The sequence below is a fragment of the Pelophylax lessonae genome (assembly GCF_965119305.1).
Source record: "Pelophylax lessonae genome assembly, chromosome: 12".
Lineage (NCBI taxonomy): Eukaryota > Metazoa > Chordata > Amphibia > Anura > Ranidae > Pelophylax > Pelophylax lessonae.
This window is the reverse complement of record NC_138779.1, coordinates 19,297,111-19,319,418: the sequence shown is the minus strand read 5'-3', so window position 1 is coordinate 19,319,418 and position 22,308 is coordinate 19,297,111. Positions and strand designations below refer to the sequence as shown.

The 22,308-nt window shown below is 44.3% G+C and overlaps 1 protein-coding gene across 1 annotated transcript in view; it reads right to left on the bottom strand.

Moving 5' to 3' along the window:
- The window catches only part of MEGF6 (multiple EGF like domains 6), a 559,396-nt gene that overhangs the window by 109,628 nt on the left and 427,460 nt on the right, over nucleotides 1–22,308 (bottom strand). Inside the window, exon 7 of the mRNA XM_082273280.1 lies at nucleotides 2,580–2,705. Coding sequence (XP_082129406.1) covers nucleotides 2,580–2,705 — 126 coding nt within the window. The remainder of the gene's footprint in view (nucleotides 1–2,579; nucleotides 2,706–22,308) is intronic.

The window sequence follows — 22,308 nt, the reverse complement described above, 5'->3', positions numbered from 1 at the left end:
CACTGGGATAGTGTGTGATTGCTTTGGGCTGTTCTGTGTTTCACTGACTGCAGGCCTGATCATTTCTCCCTGCCTTCTGGAAGATTCTAGAATGTAGTGGGCTGGAAAAGGCAAATCAACAGTCTGGATATTTATGCTGTCTCAGCTAATCCCTAGGGGAGGGTACCCAGTATGTGGCTGAAGGGTACATAAATAGTCTGGGGCCTGAGGCAGCCCTGTTCTTGCCCAGGAGAAGTACTCAACCTGAAGAGCTGTTTAGGGGAGACACTGGAGGATCTGATTCTGCAGTACAGTGAGTACAGATCTGTGTCAAGGGGCCTGACCCGAGAGGGGCCACTCCTGCAGCTAGAAGAGTCAGTGGACAGGTGTTAGTAAAGGGGATGCTAGTGAGTGTCCCAAAGATAATGTAGATTCACCAAGTCTATTGCTGGAGAGAAAAGAGCAAGGAGACTTAACCCTTTCCATACGTGTGGCAGTGTGAATTAAGCAGTACAGCTGCTTCCACAAGCAACCTGGTGAGGCCAAGTGAGAGTTGTCCTTACCCATTGTGAATAGTTACAGTTGGAGTATCCCACTATTCCCTTCTCCCATCCAAGTTCCAAAATAAACACTAAAAAAACCAATACCCCTGGACTGTTTATTGTGTGACAAACCATCGGGAGTAAGGAGGGATGTGTGAACTGTTCCCTAAGTGACTGTGTGCTGGTAATCAGAGGAGGCTCGAGAAGTCATCATACAGCAAGCCCTACAGGAACAGTGCTACACAGGAAAATCTCAACTTGTAAGATAAACAAAACATTCCAATTTAGTGCAGAGCTTCTCGCCAATATATCTTACTGTTGGAAATGTCATTAGGGATGATTTGTAGTAAATGTGCAGCACATCCATTTAGCGGGACAGCGTCGTGTGTAGACACAGGGGGTAGAATCTGGGGAACATCTGTGTTATGCCTCTGGCACCTTGTCTGTGTTTTAAAAAATGTCAGTAATGCGCCTGCTTATAGGCAGAATAGCGCAACCATGACCACTCTGCATCCCCACAAGGCTTCCCATGGGAGAAGCATGGCAGTCCAGATAAGGTATAAAAAATGGAGCAAGAACAGTCACTTTAGGTGCACAGGAGCAGACCCGGCAGTGCACATAGTAGAGTATCCGAGACCTGTATCCACTCTTCCTACTGTATGTCCAACACAGCAGGACTGATTAAACCCTTCCAGCAGAATATGCATTAAGGTGGTCCAAAAAAAAAAAAAAATGCAAATACACAACCGTCATTAAAGCGGAGTTCCGGCCTCAAATACCTTTTTTAACTAAAAATACCCCTATAATACTAATCCATCACCCCTTTACAGAACCGCTATTCTCATACTTACAAGGTGTACAGTATTGGATTTTAGTCAAAATCTTAATCTTGGATGTGGGCATCTGAAGCCGCAGTGTAATCTGCTGTGTCCTTCTTCCTGATTCCAGGGAGTGTTCTGGGAGTTCTTCCTGATTCCAGCTTCCTGGGAGTGATGGCAAACCGCTCCCAGGATGCAATGCAAAGGCGGAAGTGATGTCGGTGGCCGTGGCCACAGAGGGGGGAGAAGGAGGAAGTACAATCAAAAATGCCCTGAAAATAAGGTAAGGGACCCCCGAAAAAAATTGAAAATGCCCAATTGTTGATCAGCATAGCGAGCACTCCAGGAATCACTAAAGTTGCAAAATAGGTCGGAACTCCACTTTAATAATTGGCAAAATGTGTCTAATATGTTTATTTCCTATGACCATCAGCTCCATCTAATGGCCATAATGCAGTATTTTCCTGAAATAGCATAGCTTCTGAATTAGTGCCTGGCACCTGCCCCCACTTTCTGCATACCTGTAGTGACCAGTGCTTTAAGTGGGCCGGTATGCACTGGTACTCAGTACCGCCACTTCCAAATATGGCTCTTGAGCATACTGCCACCTCTCCGTGCGCCTTAGCGTACCAGTACGCTCATTTTGGACATCTGCGCCCTCAATTGCCCCCCCCCCCAAGAATATTTCCCACTCCAGAGCCAGACCAGTCACCACCAGTGAGTCCCCCTTCTCCGGAGTCCCAGCCCAGGCCACGGGGGGGGGGGGGGTGCTCTGTGGGGACCCTGATGAGGGTGGGGGGGGGAATTTATAGGCTACAATAGAGTACCGGCACCTCTTTTGGGCCACTTAAAGCACTGGTTATCCTCCAGCTTTGAGTGGAGCTCCAAGTCCACACGTGATTGCAATATATCAATGACTGCAAGTTCCTCCCCTATCCATGTCTGAATGGTGGAGTATAACCTACCCAACAGATCTTAATAGTACTGGCCCAGAGAGGAAATGCCCCCAACCCAGTTCCCTATGTAACCCACAGTGCACTAGGAATTGTTTCATAACATAGTTACAATCCTGGTCTTCAATGGTGAGCATGGTCATCAGCTCAACCCTACAATGACCAGAACACATGAGCAGGTCATGTCTCCAAAATGGCCCAATGGAGGAGAATGATACCAGTAGATGTAGCCCACCATAAATAACACATTTTCATCCTTCCATTATTACAGGAATAGCCTCACTTACATTCGCAGTGCTTCCCGTCTTCTTTCAGCTGGTAGTTGTTCCGGCAGCGGCACTGGTAATGAGCCACGGTGATCTGGACGCAGTCATGTTCACAACCGCCATTTCCAATGGAGCAGGAGTACACCGCTAGGCAGCAAAATAAAAAAGAGAATAAATATATGGCAGGATGATGGTGGAGATTATCTAACCGCGACTCTATGTTTTCAGATAACAAAATGTTACAGAAAATTGTTTTCCCACTTCAAACTTTGGGACTTTAAAAGGAAAATAAAGAAAGGCAAAATCATGATTAACCTACCGATATTTAATTTTTTTAATCATTACTTTTTATTGTTTTTTATTAACTTTTCGACATTTATTACATATTTTTATATTTATTCATATTTCTATTGGATATTGTTAGTAGGTTACAATTATGTTTATTTTTTTAGTTTTGAGGATATATATCTGCATTTTTATACGGGAGATAAATGTATGAGCATAGGCCACGCTGTCTGCATAGTTGAAAATAGTTAACTACTATATGACATCTAAACTTGAGGGTTTAATCCCTAATCATAATGTAAGGTTTATACATTTATTCAGTTTATATGTATCTACCCCTAGATCTTCATGCAATATGTGGCAGATAGTTTACGGGTGAAGATACACGGAGAAAGGAGTGGAATACAAAGTGGCGATCATAACACTTCCGGTATTAAACAGGAAGTAATATAGATCTTAACAACAGGAAGTAATAGGGAGAGGTATACTAATATGGCGACCGCGACACTCCGGCACCTAACAGGAAGTGACACCACGCTTAAATAATAGGAATCAATAGGGAGTAGTGGGAGCTATTGGGTGTAGTAGGAGGGGTTTAGAATACAAGAGAGATCCAGTCACAAGCACCCCCTGAAGACGCCCAGTGGGACGAAACGCATCAAGCGGGGAAGAGTTAGAGACACCAAACTGACAGCAGACACAAACACTGCAGCAGCAATCCTCACACTTTACATGCTCGAATATTTCAACATTGTTGTAAGTGAAATTATGTTTTTAACTTATCAATAAAGTAAACAGTATTATGGTATGATCATCTCTTTATTGGAATGTACACCATCCTTATGCTGAGAGCCTTGTATACCACCAAAGAGGAAAGGAGCTAGATCCAATATACATTATGCTGATTTTGATCTTATTGCTGACTATCTTTGTGCTGAGAGCCTTGCACACTGCTTAATCGCTTGTCAACGAGCCACCGTAGTTTTACTGTGGCGGGTCGGCTTAGACGTACCTGTATGACGCTTTGTGGGACCGCTAGCGGGGTGCGCCCATTTGCCACAGGGGAAGTTAATCAGCAGGTCCAGCAGCCGAGATTGCCGCCGGGCACCCACGATCACTCCCCGTGGAGACAGAATGGCGGTCTGCCGTTGTAACCACATCAGACCGCTGTTCTATCTGTTAGGTCAGAACTGGCAGAACGCAATAGGAAGCAGGTGCACCCAGCTAATGTCAGGTGAAGTCTGGCCAGAAGTGGTCTTCATGGAAACATTGCAGCCAAAAAGCCATACCTCTGACGTGGAAACAAGGCTAAGCGACTCAACTATGGAAACAAACATAGGAACTGGGGTGCAGAAAAATGGCAGCCGGTGCTCTGTACTGATGAGTCACAATGTGAAATATTTGGCTGTAGCAGGAGGCAGTTTGTTGGCGAAGGGCTGGAGAGTGGTACAATAATGAGTGTCTGCAGGCAACTGTAAAGCATGGTGGAGGTTCCCTTCAGATTTAGGGCTGCATTTCTGCAAATAAAGTTGGAGATTTGGTCAGGATCAATGGTGTCCTGAATGCTGAGAAATTCAGGCAGATGCTTCTACATCATGCTATACCATTAGGGAGGCATGTGATTGGCCCCAAATTTATTCTGCATTCGAACAAGCTCCCCAAACATACAGCCAATGTCATTTAGAACTATCTTCAGCGTAAAGAACAAGGAATCCTGGAAGTGATGGTTTGGCCACCACAAAGCCCAGATCTCACCATTATGGAGTTTTTCTGGGATTACATGAAGAGACAGAAGGATTTGAGGCCGCCCACATCCACAGAAGATCTGTGCTTAGTTCTAGAAATATGTTTGGAGCAACCTAACTGCCACGTTCCTTCAAAAACTGTGTGCAAGTCTACCTAGAAGAATGCAAAGGGTGGTCACACCAAATATTGATTTGATTTAAATTTATTTTCTCTTCATTTACTTTACATTTTGGCAGTGGCGGCTGGTGCTCCATGGGCCGAGGAGGGGCGGCAGACGGACCACACCATACCCCCCCCTGGACCACACCAGCTCCAGCCCGCAGTGCCCCCCCCGGTCGCTGGCGGCTTCCCCCTCAGTCTTCTCCCTTCTCCTCCTCCTTGGCCAATAGCATGGCTTTTCCTTTCAGCCAATCAGGAAACGGGTCTCAGGATCCCAGTGCTCTGCGCCCCAAGCCCACCCTTTTTTGAAGCCTATTAGAGCTTCTGGCTCTAATTACATGCTTTAAAAAAAAACCCATTGGAATCCATGCGTCCGGCGCCCTGCATGTAGATTAGAGGGCCGGACGCATGGATGGGGTGACGGCGCCCCTGCGCTCCCAATGGACAGGCCGCCACTGCATTTTGGTAATTGATAAAAGGAAACTATTAACACTTCTATTTCTGAAAACATTCTTCATTTACAGCATTTTTAACACCTGCCTAAACTTTTGCACAGTAGTATAATATTGCAAACTATAATGCAGTCTTCTATCCAGCTAGCAGACAAAGTCATAATCTCCTTTTACCATGGAAAGTCTTGTTGCACTTTCACTATTGCAGAAACTCAATGAGACATCAGAGCAGGGACTGTTCCCTTCTCAGAGGGCTTAGTACAAGGATTCAATTAGACAAAGGGGGCTGCAAAGCAAGCACCTTCCTGTCTCTTTCAGTAGGCCACGGTGCTCTAGCTATCCTTTGTCAAGTAACAAATGTTTGCAAAATAAATATTATATGTAGATCAGAAAAGAAAATATAAGAATGGTTTCCTAAAAAAACAAAAGTAAAAAAGACCGAAAGCATTATAATTTCCTTTTAACAACTACTTCTTTTAAATTAGATGAGATTTCTTAAACTCCATCTACATCCACACACTAAAATCTCAACCCATGCAGAGCTCACTACACGTGAATTTCCAGGCGAACTGGCCTGGAAAAAAAAAAAAAAAGACAATAGCGGTGCATGCCGCAGGAAAACGTGACGCAATCTAGACACACTTTCAAGTCTCCACTGAACAGATCGTGGTGTTTTCTTATCTCCTGTACAAACAGGCATTTGTTTGGCTTGCCCCAGACGTCTGTGCCAACGAGGTTTCAGTTAATATTGTTGTTACGATTGTGAATGTTAGTTTTACCGATTACCACAAATCTAAGGCATGCTTGAGAAGCGCGGATTTGTGGCAAAACCATACCAGCGAGATTCTCAGATCTAAATGAATAACACCATGTAACCCCACACCTGCCAATCAAGGCAACACAGGAACAGAAAACCCCACCAGATTCCTCTGGGCGGTAGAGAGGGTTGGGATAATCATTGAAGGACATAGGATAGTTCAGTGCTGCTAAAAGTAAAATCCTACTTTCACTAAATAAAATGGATACAGCATACAACGATCAGTAATAACATGACCACCATAAGGTGAGTACCTGGATAGAGAACTGGCTCCAGGGGAGGTTGCAAAGGGTGGTGATTAATGGGGAGTACGCTGATTGGTCAGGTGTGGAAAGTGGGGTCCCCCAAGGTTCTGTCCTGGGACCAATCCTGTTTAATTTATTCATAAACAATCTAGAGGAGGGGATATTGATTAAAATCTCAGTATTTGCGGATGATACTAAACTAAGCATGTCAATATCTTCTATGCAGGATGTGGAAACCTTACAAGCGGACCTGAACAAAATAACGGGGTGGGCAACTACATGGCAGATGAGGTTTAATGTTGAAAAATGTAAAGTAATGCACTTGGGTGCCAGAAACCAGAAAGCAAGCTACTCACTAGGGGGGGAACCTCTGGGTGAATCTAAGATGGAAAAGGATCTGGGGGTACTGGTGGACAACAGGCTTGGCAGTGGCATGCAATGCCAAGCCGCTGCAAGCAAAGCCAACAGAATACTGGGATGTATAAAAAAGGGGATTCACTCCAGAAATAAAGAGATTATTCTCCCGCTCTACAAGACTCTGGTCCGGCCACATCTGGAGTTTGCTGTCCAGTTCTGGGCACCGGTCCTCAGGAAGGATGTGCTGGAACTGGAGAGAGTCCAGAGAAGGGCAACAAAAATAATTAGGGGAATGGAGGACATCGGCTATGAGGAAAGACTACAAGCACTGAACTTATTCTCTCTGGAGAAGAGACGATTGAGGGGGGATATGATATCAATGTACAAATATTGTACTGGCGACCCTAGCATAAGGAACAAACTATTCAGAGAAAGGGAATACAATAAGACACGTGGCCACTCAAAAAAACTAGAGGAAAGGCGGTATAACCTTAAAATACGTAGGGGGTTCTTCACTTTGAGAGCAGTAAGGATGTGATATTCTCTTCCACAGGCAGTGGTATCAGCAGGGAGCATCGATAGTTTCAAAAAACTATTTGATGGGCACCTTAAAGACCACAACATACAGGGGTATACAATGTACAACATACAGGGGTATACAATGTACAACATACAGGGGTATACAATGTACAACATACAAGGGTATACAATGTACGGTTAACAGCAAACACACACACACCTCATAGGTTGAACTGGATGGACGGATGTCTTTTTCCAACCTCACTAACTATGTAACGTAACATTATGACCACCCAATGTAACATTATGACCACCCACCTAATATTAGTAGGTCCCCTTTTGCTGCCAAAATAACACTGAGCCATTGAGGCATGGACTCCAAAGTAACATCCACATGAATGGCAGGACCCAAGGTTTCCCAGCAGAACTTTGCCCAAAGCATCACATTCCCTTGCCGGCTTGCTCCCTTCCCATACTGTATCCTGGTACCATCTCTTACCAGGTAAGTGACGCACACCCGGCCATCCTAATGATGTAAAACAAAATGTGATTCATGTCCATGTTGCATAGTGGTCATCATTACCAAAAGTACTCTGTTCAGCTGCTTTGGGATCTATTAGTGCTATGGTGTCAAGTTTCTACTTTTCCTTCATCAATTTCATGGACAACATGATCACTTGCTGCCTAATATATCCCACCTACTTTAAGGTACCATTGTAACAAGATAATGAATGTTATTCACTTTGCCTATCGGTGCTCATGATGTTATGATCGGTGTTGTATATAATCCCAACACAAGCCATTTTGAAATATGAAACCAAATTAGGGGCAAAAATAATAACCACCCATCTCTACTATCCACTGGTAATTAGTTGGTAATCCAGGGCTGCATTCCAGACCTTCCACCAAGCAGTTTTTTGCCAGCCTTCGCCATGACACCATTATGTCACCACTAGAGCTCCATGTTCAGGTACCCATGCCTGGTTATGTCAACAAAATCCCAACACAAGCCATTTTGAAAGGTAAAACCCATCCCAGGGCATAAATAACAACCACCCATCTCTCCTTTCCACTCATTATTTAACTGGTAATGCCACCGGTCTTGTTGCTGGCCTTCACCATGATGCCATCATGCCACCACTAGAGTTCCATGCTCAGGTGACCATGCCTGGCGATGTAGACACCTCCACTGTGCCCATCGGTAGGGTCTTAATGCAGAACTCCTGGCAGAGAGCTATTTGTCATATCTGTTGGAAAAAAAAGTGGACGGTAGCATGTTCCAATGCATAAAACTGTAACGTGTCCTATTTTTTTTTCAGCACACACCAACGCGGCACATCAGTGTGAACTGAAGCAATAGGATGGAAGGCAAATTGGCTTGTCTCTATGCAGTGGTATGGTGTGGGGCATAAAATCGATAGGAACGCTCGGTCAATATATTTAGGTGGGCTTTAGAGAATATCCAGTGGTCCCAGACCTTTAAAAATTTTGCATGAGAGCCTTTGAGCATGGAGGTGAGCTTCCCATGGGCCATGGTCCCCATTAGCCTTTGCTGGACCTCAGCAAAGTTGAGAAACATTTGTCTTCAGGTTTTGGCCAGCCAGGAACATAAACCTCACCAGATTCCTCTGGGTAGTAGAAAGGGTCGGATTCGGTTTATGCAGAAGAGCATCTACCATTCACATTTGGCCAATCACATAAAAGTATATATCTAAAAAACCTAAAAATACTCCTTCCACAAAGCCTCTCAGATTTCTAATGGTTTCTGGAATATTCCAGCCATACCACAAGCCTACAAGAGAATAGAACACAAAATCACGACTCGCAACCGTGCTAAACCGTGAACGGATGGCGATCGCGTCTGATAATTCTACAATCAATAAACATGCAGCATTCCAGTCTAGAGCCGATGATGGGAAGCAGGAGCTTATTCTGGGCAAAGCACAGTAAGAACTAAATATATTTCTCCTGGACAGGCGCCACGTCCCGCTTGTTTACCCAATTTATATACCTCTTTAGTGGGGCCAACAAAATAAGCCTGCAGGCAATTTATTGGAGTAAACCAGGGACCTTTGTGATTGTTTATTTTACAGTTAAAAAAAAGTTAGTTGGAGAGACGCGCTTGCTTCTCAAATTCTGCCTAAACAGCTAAGGTTTTCTAGGGACACTCTAGTTGGGACTCAAGTTAAAGAGGACTTAGCATCACTGCAAAATCAGATAGCTTACAGCACGGCTCAAAGCTAGAGCTAGAGTAACTCCCTGCCGGTGATCAGAACACGGGAGCGTGTGTCCAACATCATCGATCCGTAAGTGTTAGCATTGTGAGGGCAGGGCGCCGCTCAACCGACCCGATGCTCGTTAAGGTGTATACCCTCAGCCAGCACTGCTCCAGCAGCCACGCCCACTGACGCGTTTCGTTCTGCCCACTGTAGCTTGGTCATAGACTAAGCGTGGTGGTCGGGGCCATGCTAATCGGGGGCATGATTGCTGGAGCAGTGCTGGCTGAGCCCATGCACCTTAACGAGCATCTGTCAGTTGTGTAGCGGCCTGCCCTCGGTACACTGGACCTAGCATCAGATATATTCTGTAATACCAAAAGTATTGGGACGCCTGCCTTTACACGCACATGAACTTTAATGGCATCCCAGTCTTAGTCCGTAGGGTTCAATATTGACTTGGCCCACCCTTTGCAGCTATAACAGCTTCAATTCTTCTGAGAAGGCTGTCCACAAGGTTTTGGAGTGTCTATGGGAATGTTTGACCATTCTTCCAGAAGTGCATTTGTGAGGTCAGGCACTGATGTTGGACGAGAAGGCCTGGCTCGCAGTCTGCTCTCTAATTCATCCCAAAGGTGTTTTATTGGGTTGTTGTCAGGACTCTATGCAGGCCAGTCAAGTTTCTCCACCCTAAACTCGCTCATCCATGTCTTTATGGACCTTGCTTTGTGCACTGGTGTGCAGTCATGTTGGAACAGGAAGGAGTCATCCCCAAACTCTTCCCACAAAGTTGGGAGCATGAAATTGTCCAAAATGGCTTGCAATGCTGACGCCTTAAGAGTTTCCTTCACTGGAACTATGGCGCCAAGCTCAACCCCTAAAAAGCAACCCCACACCATAATCCCCTTCCAGCAAACGATTTGAACCAGTGCACAAAGCAAGGTCCATAAAGGCCCCTTTTAGTTAAAGCCCTCCTGTAGTGATGCCATGGGTGAGTCAGGGTCCAGATATATGCTTGGTTGGAAGGAGACCTAGTGCAATTGAACCATGGGAGCCAGAGACCCCACAATCAGGCAAATATAGTTAGCAAGTGGAGCTCCTGCTGGACAGGGCTAGAGGCCGGGGGGGGGGGGGGGGGGAGATAGACCTGCACCCAGAATTGCTGGCTGTAGACTTCCTTCCTGACCCTTTGCAGCTATAACAGCTTCAATTCTGTCCACAAGGTTTAGAAGTGTGTCTATGGGAATGATTGACCCTTCTACCAGGCACGGATGTTGGACGAGAAGGCCTGGCTCGCAGTCTCTGCTCTAATTCATCCTAAAGATGTACTATCAGGTTGAGGTCAGCACTCTGTGTAGGCCAGTCAAGTTCCTCCACCCCAAACTCGCTCATCCATGTCTTTATGGACCTTGCTTTGTGCACTGGTCCAAATCATTTGGTGGAGGGGGGATTATGGTGTAAGGTTGTTTTTCATGGGTTGGGCATGGCCCCTTAGTTCCAGTGAAGGGAACTCTTAAGGCGTCAGCATACCAAGACATTTAAACAATTTCATGCTCTCAACATTTTGGAAACAGTTTGGAATGGCCTCTTCCTGTTCCTACATGACTGCGCACCAATGCACAAAGCAAGGTTCAAAAAGACATGGATGAGCGACTTTGGGGTGGAGCAACTTGACTGGCCTGCACAGAGTCCTGACCTCAACCCGATAGAACATCTTTGGGATAAATTTGAGTGGAGACTGCGAGCCAGGCCTTCTCATCCACATCAGTGCCTAACCTCACAAATGAGCTTCTGGAAGAATGGTTAAACCTTCCCATAAACAAAATCCTAAACCTTGCGGACAGCCTTCCCAGAAGAGTTAATCTGTTATAGCTAAAAAAAAAGGGTGGGCCAACTCAATATTGAACCCTATGGACTAAGACTGAGATGCCATGTGCGTGATAAAGGCAAGCGTCCCAATACTTTTGGTAATATATTGTATGCAACCTGCTGCATTTACAATGCAATAAAAGCAACACTAGATGCATTCCATCCAATTAAAAACTTAAGTGCTGCATTTTTCAGTCTCAAAAAATGCTACATGGCACCAAGCCACCAATGCCCATGTACAAAGCCACAGGTCGAATCATCAGCTAATCTTACAAAGCTGCATTAGAATATCAGAAAGTAACCGAAAGGGTAGAGTTCCACTTAAATTGCTTATCTTTCCATCGCCATGCACAGTAGTAAGTGGACAACAAACAAGTGATTGGACGGACCCAAGCTAATTCCAGCTCAGCCTTTTCCAACTATGTTGTAATGCGTTGTACTAATGTGATTTGTGACTGCATGACTATCCAATATCTGGAACAAAGGGCCTACAAGTTGCAGCTGCTCGCTCTGTTATGTCATGTGTTTGGGAGTCTCTTGGCGTTCGATGAGGTGAAAAAACAGTATTAATCATCTACAGTACTTTAAATTTTGTGGCCAGAACATTAAAACTCATACAGGTCTGGCAGGATCTCGTTCCAGATATAATAATAAGACTGCCTATAGAGGAGACTTCCATGTCCTTCCAATGCAGAGATGTTGTCACAAGTCGAGGTCATTTAAAGGGCTGGTAAACCAAAATGTGGCCCCAAACATACAGTGATCAGACACCACAAAATGAACAATGTTAGCTGTATCACTGGACTAACTCATATCTCAGGCTGCTGGGGGGATAAATCTGAAAAGAACACAAATGGGTTATAGTGGATAGTGGACTCATGGCAAAATTGATGTTGCTATCCCTGTTATTTCTGGGAAGATTCACCCAATTAGTACTAATGACCATAGTTAGTGGGACAAAAGTATTGGGAAAGCTAAAGTTTTAGAGATGTCACCAGAAGTTGAAGTAAAGGAAAGTCTTTCGATGAGAACAAGAATAGAAGAGAAGCGAGAAAATAAGCTAAAAGGACAAATAAGCTAGAGAAGAGATGCGAGAAGAGAATATGTGAGAAGAAATATGCAAGACGAGAAGAGAGAAGAGAAGATGCGAGAAGAAAATATGGGAGAAGAGAGAAGAGAAGATGCGAGGAGAAAAAATGCAAGAAAAGAAGATGCAAAATGAGAAGATGTGAGAAGATGTGAGAAGATGCGAGAAAGAAGAGAAGAGAAGATGCGAGAAAGAAGAGAAGAAAAGATGCGAGAAGAGAAGATGCGAGAAGAGGTAAGAAGAGAAGATGTGAGAAGAAAATATGCAAGACGAGAAGAGAGAAGAGAAGATGTGAGAAGAAAATATGCAAGACGAGAAGAGAGAAGAGAAGATGCGAGAAGAAAATATGGGAGAAGAGAGAAGAGAAGATGCAAGGAGAAAAAATGCAAGAAAAGAAGATGCAAAGAGAAGATGCAAGAAAGAAGAGAAGATGTGAGAAAGAAGAGAAGAAAAGATGCGAGAAGAGAAGATGTGAGAAGAGAAGAGAAGGAAGATGCAAGAAGATGCGAGAAGAGAAGTTGCAAGAAGAGATGCGAGAAGATGTGAGAAGAGAAGGAAGAGAAGAGAAGATGCGAGACGAGAAGATGCGAGAAGAGAAAATATGAGAAGATGTGAGAAGAGAAGATGTGAGAAGAGAAGATGCGAGACGAGAAGATGCGAGACGAGAAGATGCGAGAAGAGAAAAGGTGAGAAGAGAAGATGTGAGAAGAGAAAATGTGAGAAGAGAAGATGTGAGAAGAGAAGATGTGAGAAGAGAAGATGTGAGAAGAGAAGAGAAGAGAAGAGAAGGAAGATGCAAGAAGATGCAAGAAGAGAATTTGCGAGAAGAGATGCGAGAAGATGTGAGAAGAGAAGGAAGATAAGAGAAGATGCGAGACGAGAAGATGTGAGAAGAGAAGAGAAGATGCGAGAAGAGAAGATGTGAGAAAAGAAGATGTGAGAAGAGAAGATGTGAGAAAAGAAGATGTGAGAAGAGAAGATGCGAGAAGAGAAGATGTGAGAAGAGAAGTTGCAAGAAGAGATGCGTGAAGATGTGAGAAGAGAAGGAAGAGACGAGAAGATGCGAGACGAGAAGATGCGAGAAGAGAAAATGTGAGAAGAGAAGATGTGAGAAGAGAAGATGTGAGAAGAGAAGGAAGATGCAAGAAGATGCGAGAAGAGAAGTTGCGAGAAGAGATGCGAGAAGATGTGAGAAGAGAAGGAAGAGAAGAGAAGATGCGAGACGAGAAGATGCGAGAAGAGAAGATGTGAGAAGAGAAGGAAGATGCAAGAAGATGCGAGAAGAGAAGATGCGAGAAGAGAAGATGCGAGAAGAGAAGATGCGAGAAGAGAAGATGCGAGACGAGAAGATGCGAGAAGAGAAAATGTGAGAAGAGAAGATGTGAGAAGAGAAGGAAGATGCAAGAAGATGCAAGAAGAGAAGTTGCGAGAAGAGATGCGAGAAGATGTGAGAAGAGAAGGAAGAGAAGAGAAGATGCGAGACGAGAAGATGCGAGAAGAGAAGATGTGAGAAGAGAAGTTGCAAGAAGAGATGCGTGAAGATGTGAGAAGAGAAGGAAGAGACGAGAAGATGCGAGAAGAGAAAATGTGAGAAGAGAAGATGTGAGAAGAGAAGATGTGAGAAGAGAAGGAAGATGCAAGAAGATGCGAGAAGAGAAGTTGCGAGAAGAGATGCGAGAAGATGTGAGAAGAGAAGGAAGAGAAGAGAAGATGCGAGACGAGAAGATGCGAGAAGAGAAGATGCGAGAAGAGAAGATGCGAGAAGAGAAGATGCGAGAAGAGAAGATGCGAGACGAGAAAATGTGAGAAGAGAAGATGTGAGAAGAGAAGGAAGATGCAAGAAGATGCGAGAAGAGAGGTTGCGAGAAGAGAAGATGCGAGAAGAGAAGATGCGAGACGAGAAGATGCGAGACGAGAAGATGCGAGACGAGAAGATGCGAGAAGAGAAAATGTGAGAAGAGAAGATGTGAGAAGAGAAGATGTGAGAAGAGAAGGAAGATGCAAGAAGATGCGAGAAGAGAAGTTGCGAGAAGAGATGCGAGAAGATGTGAGAAGAGAAGGAAGAGAAGAGAAGATGCGAGAGGAGAAGATGCGAGAAGAGAAGATGCGAGACGAGAAGATGCGAGAAGAGAAGATGCGAGAAGAGAAGATGTGAAAAGATGTGAGAAGATAAGAGAAGAGAAGGAAGATGCAAGAAGATGCGAGAAGAGAAGTTGCAAGAAGAGATGCGAGAAGATGTGAGAAGAGAAGGAAGAGAAGATGCGAGATGAGAAGATGTGAGAAGAGAAGAGAAAATGTGGTAAGAGAAGATGCGAGAAGGGAAGATGTGAGAAGAGAAGGAAGAGAAGAGAAGATGCGAGACGAGAAGATGCGAGACGAGAAGATGTGAGAAGAGAAGAGAAAATGTGGTAAGAGAAGATGCGAGACGAGAAGATGTGAGAAGAGAAGATGTGAGAAGAGAAGGAAGAGACGAGAAGATGCGAGACGAGAAGATGCGAGACGAGAAGATGCGAGACGAGAAGATGTGAGAAGAGAAAATGTGAGAAGAGAAGATGTGAGAAGAGAAGATGTGAGAAGAGAAGGAAGATGCAAGAAGATGCAAGAAGAGAAGTTGCGAGAAGAGATGCGAGAAGATGTGAGAAGAGAAGAGAAAATGCGAGACGAGAAGATACGAGAAGATGTGAGAAGAGAAGATGTGAGAAGAGAAGATGCGAGAAGAGAAGATGCGAGAAGAGAAGATGTGAGAAGAGAAGATGTGAGAAGAGAAGATGTGAGAAGAGAAGTTGCAAGAAGAGATGCGAGAAGATGTGAGAAGAGAAGGAAGAGACGAGAAGATGCGAGACGAGAAGATGCGAGAAGAGAAATGTGAGAAGATAAGATGTGAGAAGAGATGGAAGATGCAAGAAGATGCGAGAAGAGAAGTTGCGAGAAGATGTGAGAAGAGAAGGAAGAGAAGAGAAGATGCGAGAAGAGAAGATGCGAGAAGAGAAGATGCGAGAAGAGAAGATGCGAGAAGAGAAGATGCGAGAAGAGAAGATGCGAGAAGAGAAGATGTGAGAAGAGAAGATGTGAGAAGAGAAGGAAGATGCAAGAAGATGCGAGAAGAGAAGTTGCAAGAAGAGATGCGAGAAGATGTGAGAAGAGAAGGAAGAGAAGATGCGAGATGAGAAGAGAAGATGTGAGAAGAGAAAATGTGGTAAGAGAAGATGCGAGAAGAGAAGATGCAAGACGAGAAGATGCGAGAAGAGAAGATGTGAGAAGAGAAGAGAAAATGTGGTAAGAGAAGATGCGAGAAGGGAAGATGTGAGAAGAGAAGAGAAAATGTGGTAAGAGAAGATGCGAGAAGGGAAGATGTGAGAAGGGAAGATGTGAGAAGAGAAGCAATGATGCTGGCCATCATTCAAGCTGGAAGAGAAGAGAAGCAAAGCTTGAAGTGAAGCTGGAAGAGAAGATAAGCTGGAGGAGAAACTGGAAGAGAAGTGGGAAGAGAATAGAAGTTGGACAGAAATTAAGTATAGTAAGGATATATAAAAAACCTGCTCACGCTCACCTCAAAATATAAATAATCATGCCCGTCATTAAATATCACTCTGCTCCTGGGGAGAACTGCTTTCTTTCCTCTTAAGTCTCAGTTATCTCTCACTCTTGTGTTCACGTTCAACAACTGGACCATAGGAAACAAAGAAGCAGATACATAGTGCTTTCCCGTTTAACTATTTAAAATCCCCAACGGAATACACCTTCAAGATAAAACAGTAAAAAGCACTTGCAACAAATCCACATCAGCTGGCTCAGCACTCTCCTTGCACACAGCGGTGGCAATGTGATGTCACAGGCTCGGCTCCTCCCTCCTAGAGGCGTAGCGCCCTCCAGTAGGCTTCCTCAGTAGGTAGGGTAGCTGTTAATTTTCCCAGCTACTACCATAACAACCTAATCCAACACAGCTGAGGCCGCCGGATAACCTCATGGTAACATGCCAGCTTCTATCTGACTACGGAAGCTGTCAATTTATTCACTTCCCCTTCCTGCAGTGTCACAGCAGAGGAAGTGAGTTAATTGGCAGCTTCCGTAGTCAGCTTGAAGTGGGCGTGTTAACATGAGGTTACCCGGCGGCCGCAGTTGTGTTGTATTAGGATGTTATGGTAGTAGCTGGAAAGCTTATATAATGGCTGTGGCTGAACGGCTCCCCTACCTACTGAGGAAGCCCAATGAAGGGCGCAACGCGTCTAGGAGGGAGGAGCTAAGCCTGTGACATCACACTGCCATCACTGTGTACGAGGAGAGTAGTGAGCCAGCTGATGTAGATTTGTTACAAGCGCTTTTTTCTGTTTTATCTTGTATAGAGGAAGGAATTATCACTGAACACTGTTGATGGAACACTTATATATGAGTGGAAAGGATTACTATTATTATGTAGCACCCTCCTAGATAGGTGCTAGGAAAAAGCATTTATTTGCTCTGTCTGCTTATCAGGGGAGCTTGATCGTTTAGTTAGGCCTGCTCTCTGTGCTCAGTGTGCATTCATCTAGTCTGAGGGAGTGTCCCCACTGCATCCAATTGGGAGGTCTGTTGGACAGTGGAGGAAACCTGGCCAATGATGCACAGGCTTTTGTGGGAGACCTAGTGGGAGGGCACCATCGCAGTGCATCCTGGGATTGACCTTAAAAGCGGAGAGCACATGAGGCAGGGTGTCTTTTGGCGGGAAACAGAGTCCCAGGAGGAGGGTGACGGCTGTCTCTCCTCCTGTATGCTGAGGAAAGTGATCACAGGCAGTCGGCCTGGTGAGCCAGGTGTGGAGCTGAGCCTTAAAGGTCCTGGAGAACTGACAGTGGAGCTGAGGGCAGAGCTGCCTTTGAAAACAGTGTCGTGAGTACCAGGGGGCTTGCCAAGGGGTCTGCCCAGGAAGGGCACCACTCCAGTGAGGTCAGTGGACGGAAAGTCAGCACACACAGTTAGAGAGAAAGGGGGTGCCAAGCAAATCCCTGAAGAGTAATTCACCAGGTAGTTTGCCTTTCAAATACTTCACTTCAGTGGCAAGGGGAAGCAGCGGCCTTGCTGCATTCAACATAGCTAGACGTCCTCAAGTTTATGCATAGTTTACTAAGCTGGAGTATCCCACTCATCCCTTCTCCCATCCCATCATAAAATAAAACAACAAAAAATACAAATCCCCTGGACTGTTTATTGACTGAGCCAAGAATCTAAAGTACTAAGAATTCACAAGTTGTTGCTATGGGTAACCCAGGGGAACCCGCTTTCAGCAGCTCCCATGGGAGTAGTGCTACAATTATTTTTATTATTTTATTTCACAAACCCAACTCCAAAAAAGTTGGGACACTGTACAAATTGTGGGTAAAAAAGGAATGGACTAATTTACAAATCTCATAAACTTATATTTTATTCACAATATAAATGTTGAAAGTGAGACATTTTGAAATGTCATGTCAAATATTGGCTTATTTTGGATTTCATGAGAGCTACACATTCCAAAAAAGTTGGGACAGTCAGCAATAAGAGGCCGGAAAAGTTAAATGTACAAATAAGGAACAGCTGGAGGACAAATTTGCAACTAATTAGGTCAATTGGCAACATGATTGGGTATAAAAAGTGGCAATGTCTCTCAGAAGTCAAGACGGGCAGAGGATGACCAATTCCCCCAATGCTGCGGCGAAAAATAGTGGAGCAATATCACAAAGGAGTTTCTCAGAGAAAAATTGCAAAGAGTTTGAAGTTATCATCATCTACAGTGCATAATATCATCCAAAGATTCAGAGAATCCGGAACAATTTCTGTGCGGAAGGGTGAAGGCCAGAAAACCATACTGGATAGCGGTGATCTTTGGGCCCTTAGACGGCACTGCATCACATACAGGAATGCTACTGTAATGGAAATCACAACATGGGCTCAGGAATACTTCCAGAAAACATTGTCGGTGAACACAATCCACCGTGCCATTCGCCGTTGCCGGCAAAAACACTATAGGCCAAAAAAGAAGCCATATCTAAACATGATCCAGAAGCGCAGGCGTTTTCTCTGGGCCAAGGCTCATTTACAATGGACTGTGGCAAAGTGGAAAACTGTTCTGTGATCAGACGAATCAAAATTTGAAGTTCTTTTTGGAAAACTGGGACACCATGTCATCCGGACTAAAGAGGACAAGGACAACCCAAGTTGTTCTCAGCGCTCAGTTCAGAAGCCTGCATCTCTGATGGTATGGGGTTGCGTGAGTGCGTGTGGCATGGGCAGCTTACACATCTGGAAAGGCACCATCAATGCTGAAAGGTATATCCAAGTTCTAGAACAACATATGCTCCCATCCAGACGTCGTCTCTTTCAGGGAAGACCTTGCATTTTCTAACATGACAATGCCAGACCACATACTGCATCAATTACAACATCATGGCTGCGAAGAAGAAGGATCCGGGTGCTGAAATGGCCAGCCTGCAATCCAGATCTTTCACCTATAGAAAACATTTGGCGCATCATAAAGAGGAAGATGCGACAAAGAAGACCTAAGACAGTTGAGCAACTAGAAGCCTGTATTAGACAAGAATGGGACAACATTCCTATTCCTAAACTTGAGCAACTTGTCTCCTCAGTCCCCAGACATTTGCAGACTGTAATAAAAAGAAGAGGGGAGGCCACACAGTGGTAAACATGGCCTTGTCCCAACTTTTTTGAGATGTGTTGATGCCATGAAATTTAAAATCAACTTATTTTTCCCTTAAAATGATACATTTTCTCAGTTTAAACATTTGATATGTCATCTATGTTGTATTCTGAATAAAATATTGAAATTTGAAACTTCCACATCATTGCATTCAGTTTTTATTTACAATTTGTACAGTGTCCCAACTTTTTTGGAATCGGGTTTGTATTTTTATAATTTTTTGTGCAACACAATTGGAGAGAATGACACCATAATATTTAAGAGAATGTAGTAATATATATACATTTGTTGCGTTGCACTATGAAGGTATAAATCATTTTTTGGTGTTGTGAGATCACTGAGGGTTCAACTTGCAACAATTTTGAAATTATTTTTCAAAATAATCGTTTTTTACGTTCACATATGTTGAGATATTCTTGATTACGTTGATTGTCAATATACAGTATACTTGAGGATAGATGAGCCACAAGAAGCAAAGAGAAGCTTGAAGAGAACAGAAATGAAACAAGGATAGATGAGGCATAAGAGAAGTAAAGAGAAGCTGGCAGAAAAGTGAAGCAAGGAGAGATGAGGAATAAGAAGAGAGAAAAGAAGAAAAGTACAAAGAGAAGCCTGCACTGCTATAAAACATGAACACTCCTTTCATCGCTATTGGAACAGGTTTTGAACCCATTCAGGGGAGCACTAGGCTGGCGACGTCAAGTGGATTCCTATGTCAACTGTGACCAAACAGGGTAAATGTCTTCTCTTGCCTATGGGCACCCAAATAATTTTCCAAGCACTGCAAAGTTCCTCAAGAAGCCACAGCTAGAGCTTTCTATCCACACCCCCTACTATTCCTATAGTATTTTCTTGCAAGTCCAGGACAGGGACAAAGCCTTGTCACCCTGGCCAGGCAGGAAGCAGGATGAATGATGCTGGACATCATTCAACCTGGAAGAGAAGAGAAGTGAGAAGAAGCTGGAAAAGAAGAGAAACTGGAAGGGAAGCAAAGAACTCTTTGAGGATCTGAAAAAAATAATTGTTGCTCTACATAAAGATGGCCTAAGCTATAAGAAGATTGCCAATACCCTGAAACTGAGCTGCAGCACGGTGGCCAAGAGTGGTTTAACAGGACAGGTTCAACTCAGAAAAGGCCTCTCCATGGTCGACCAAAGAAGTTGAGTGCACGTGCTCAGCGTCATATCCAGAGGTTGTCTTTGGGAAATAGACATATGAGTGCTGCCAGCATTGCTGCAGAGGTTGAAGGGGTGGGGGGTCAGCCTGTCAGTGCTCAGACCATACGCCGCACACTGCATCAAATTGGTCTGCCTGGCTGTCTAGAAGAGGCATCCCAAAAGGAAACCTCTTCTAAAGATGATGCACAAGAAAGCCTGCAAACAGTTTGCTGAAGACAAGCAGACTAAGGACATGGATTACTGGAACCATGTCCTGTGGTCTGATGAGACCAAGATAAATTTATTTGGTTCAGATGGTGTCAAGCTTGTGTGGCGGCAACCAGGTGATGAGTACAAAGACAAGTGTGTCTTGCCTACAATCAAGCATGGTGGTGGGAGTGTCATGGTCTGGGGCTGCATGAGTGCTGCTGGCACTGGGGATGTACAGTTCATTGAGGGAACCATGAATGCCAACATGTACTGTGACATACTGAAGCAGAGCATGATCCCCTCCCTTCAGAGACTGGGCCGCAGGGCAATATTCCAACACGATAACGACCCAAAACACACCTTTAAGGCGACCACTGCTTTGCTAAAGAAACTGAGGGTAAAGGTGATGGCCAAGCATGTCTCCAGACCTAAACCCTATTGAGCATCTGTGGGGCATCCTCAAACGGAAGGTGGAGGAGCGCAAGGTCTCTAACATCCACCAGCTCCGTGATGTTGTCATGGAGGAGTGGAAGAGGACTTCAGTGACAACCTGTGAAGCTCTGGTGAACTCCATGCCCAAGAGGGTTAAGGCAGTGCTGGAAAATAATGGTGGCCACACAAAATATTGACACTTTGGGTCCAATTTGGACATTTTCACTTAGGGGTGTACTCACTTTTGTTGCCGGCGGTTTAGACATTAATGGCTGTGTGTTGAGTTATTTTGAGGGTGTTGCACATGAAAAGATAGAATAAAATATTTACAAAAATGTGAGAGGTGTACTCATTTTTGTGAGATACTGTAACTACCAGCTGTGCTGAGCACTTGGTCAATGGCTGCAAAGATTCACACGGAGACCTATATCCATAATTTTCATGATTTAATAATTGTTAGTGAATCTTGCAAACAAGCCGGGAGACAATCCAGCCAGAGAAAAGAGCTCCTTCGTAGGACATTAAATTAATTTAATATTCCGCACCGCCTTTGTGTAGCCCATGATGAATTCTTGCCATTCCGTCTAAGTCTCAGGAACAGCGGGTGTAAATTTTAGTAGCATAATCTCCTCCGCGATTGATTGGGTTTATAATAGGAGTGGAGTGTCGAGAATCGCTACTCTTCTTTTTCTAATAGCTAAATATCCTTTTAGTAGGAGTGGAAAGAGATTTAAAATGAAGAAAATTAAAGACGGTCATATGGAGAGGGAGAGGAAATGTTTAGATCATTTGGTCAGTAATAAAAATGAAGTGATTTAATGGAAAATGTTAGGAATGTCCATTATAATCATTAATGTGTAAAGTAAATTATTTAGTGTTTGATAAATTTGATATACACTATATTGTCAAAAGTATTGGGACGCCTGCCTTTACACGCACATGAACTTTAATGGCATCCCAGTCTTAGTCCGTAGGGTTCAATATTGAGTTGGCCCACCCTTTGCAGCTATAACAGCTTCAACTCTTCTGGGAAGGCTGTCCACAAGGTTTAGGAGTGTGTCTATGGGAATGTTCTTCCAGAAGTGCATTTGTGAGGTCAGGCACTAATGTTGGATAAGAAGACCTGGCTCACAGTCTCTGCTCTAAATTCATCCAAAAGGTGTTCTATCAGGTTGAAAAACAACTCCACACTATAATGCCCCCTCCACCAAATCATTTGGGCCATTACAAAAAGCAGGGTCCATAAAGACATGAATGAGCAAGTGTGGGGTGGAGGAACTTGACTGGCCTGCACAGAATCCTGACCTCAACCCGATAGAACACCTTTAGGATGAATTAGAGTAGAAACTGCGAGCCAGGCCTTCTCTCCAACATCAGTGCCTGACCTCACAAACTCACTCATCCATGTCTTTATGGACCTTGCTTTGTGCACTGGTGCACAGTCATGTTGGAACAGGAAAGGGACATCCCCAAAATGTCTTGGTATGCTGACGCCTTAAGAGTTCCCTTTACTGGAATGAAGGGACCAA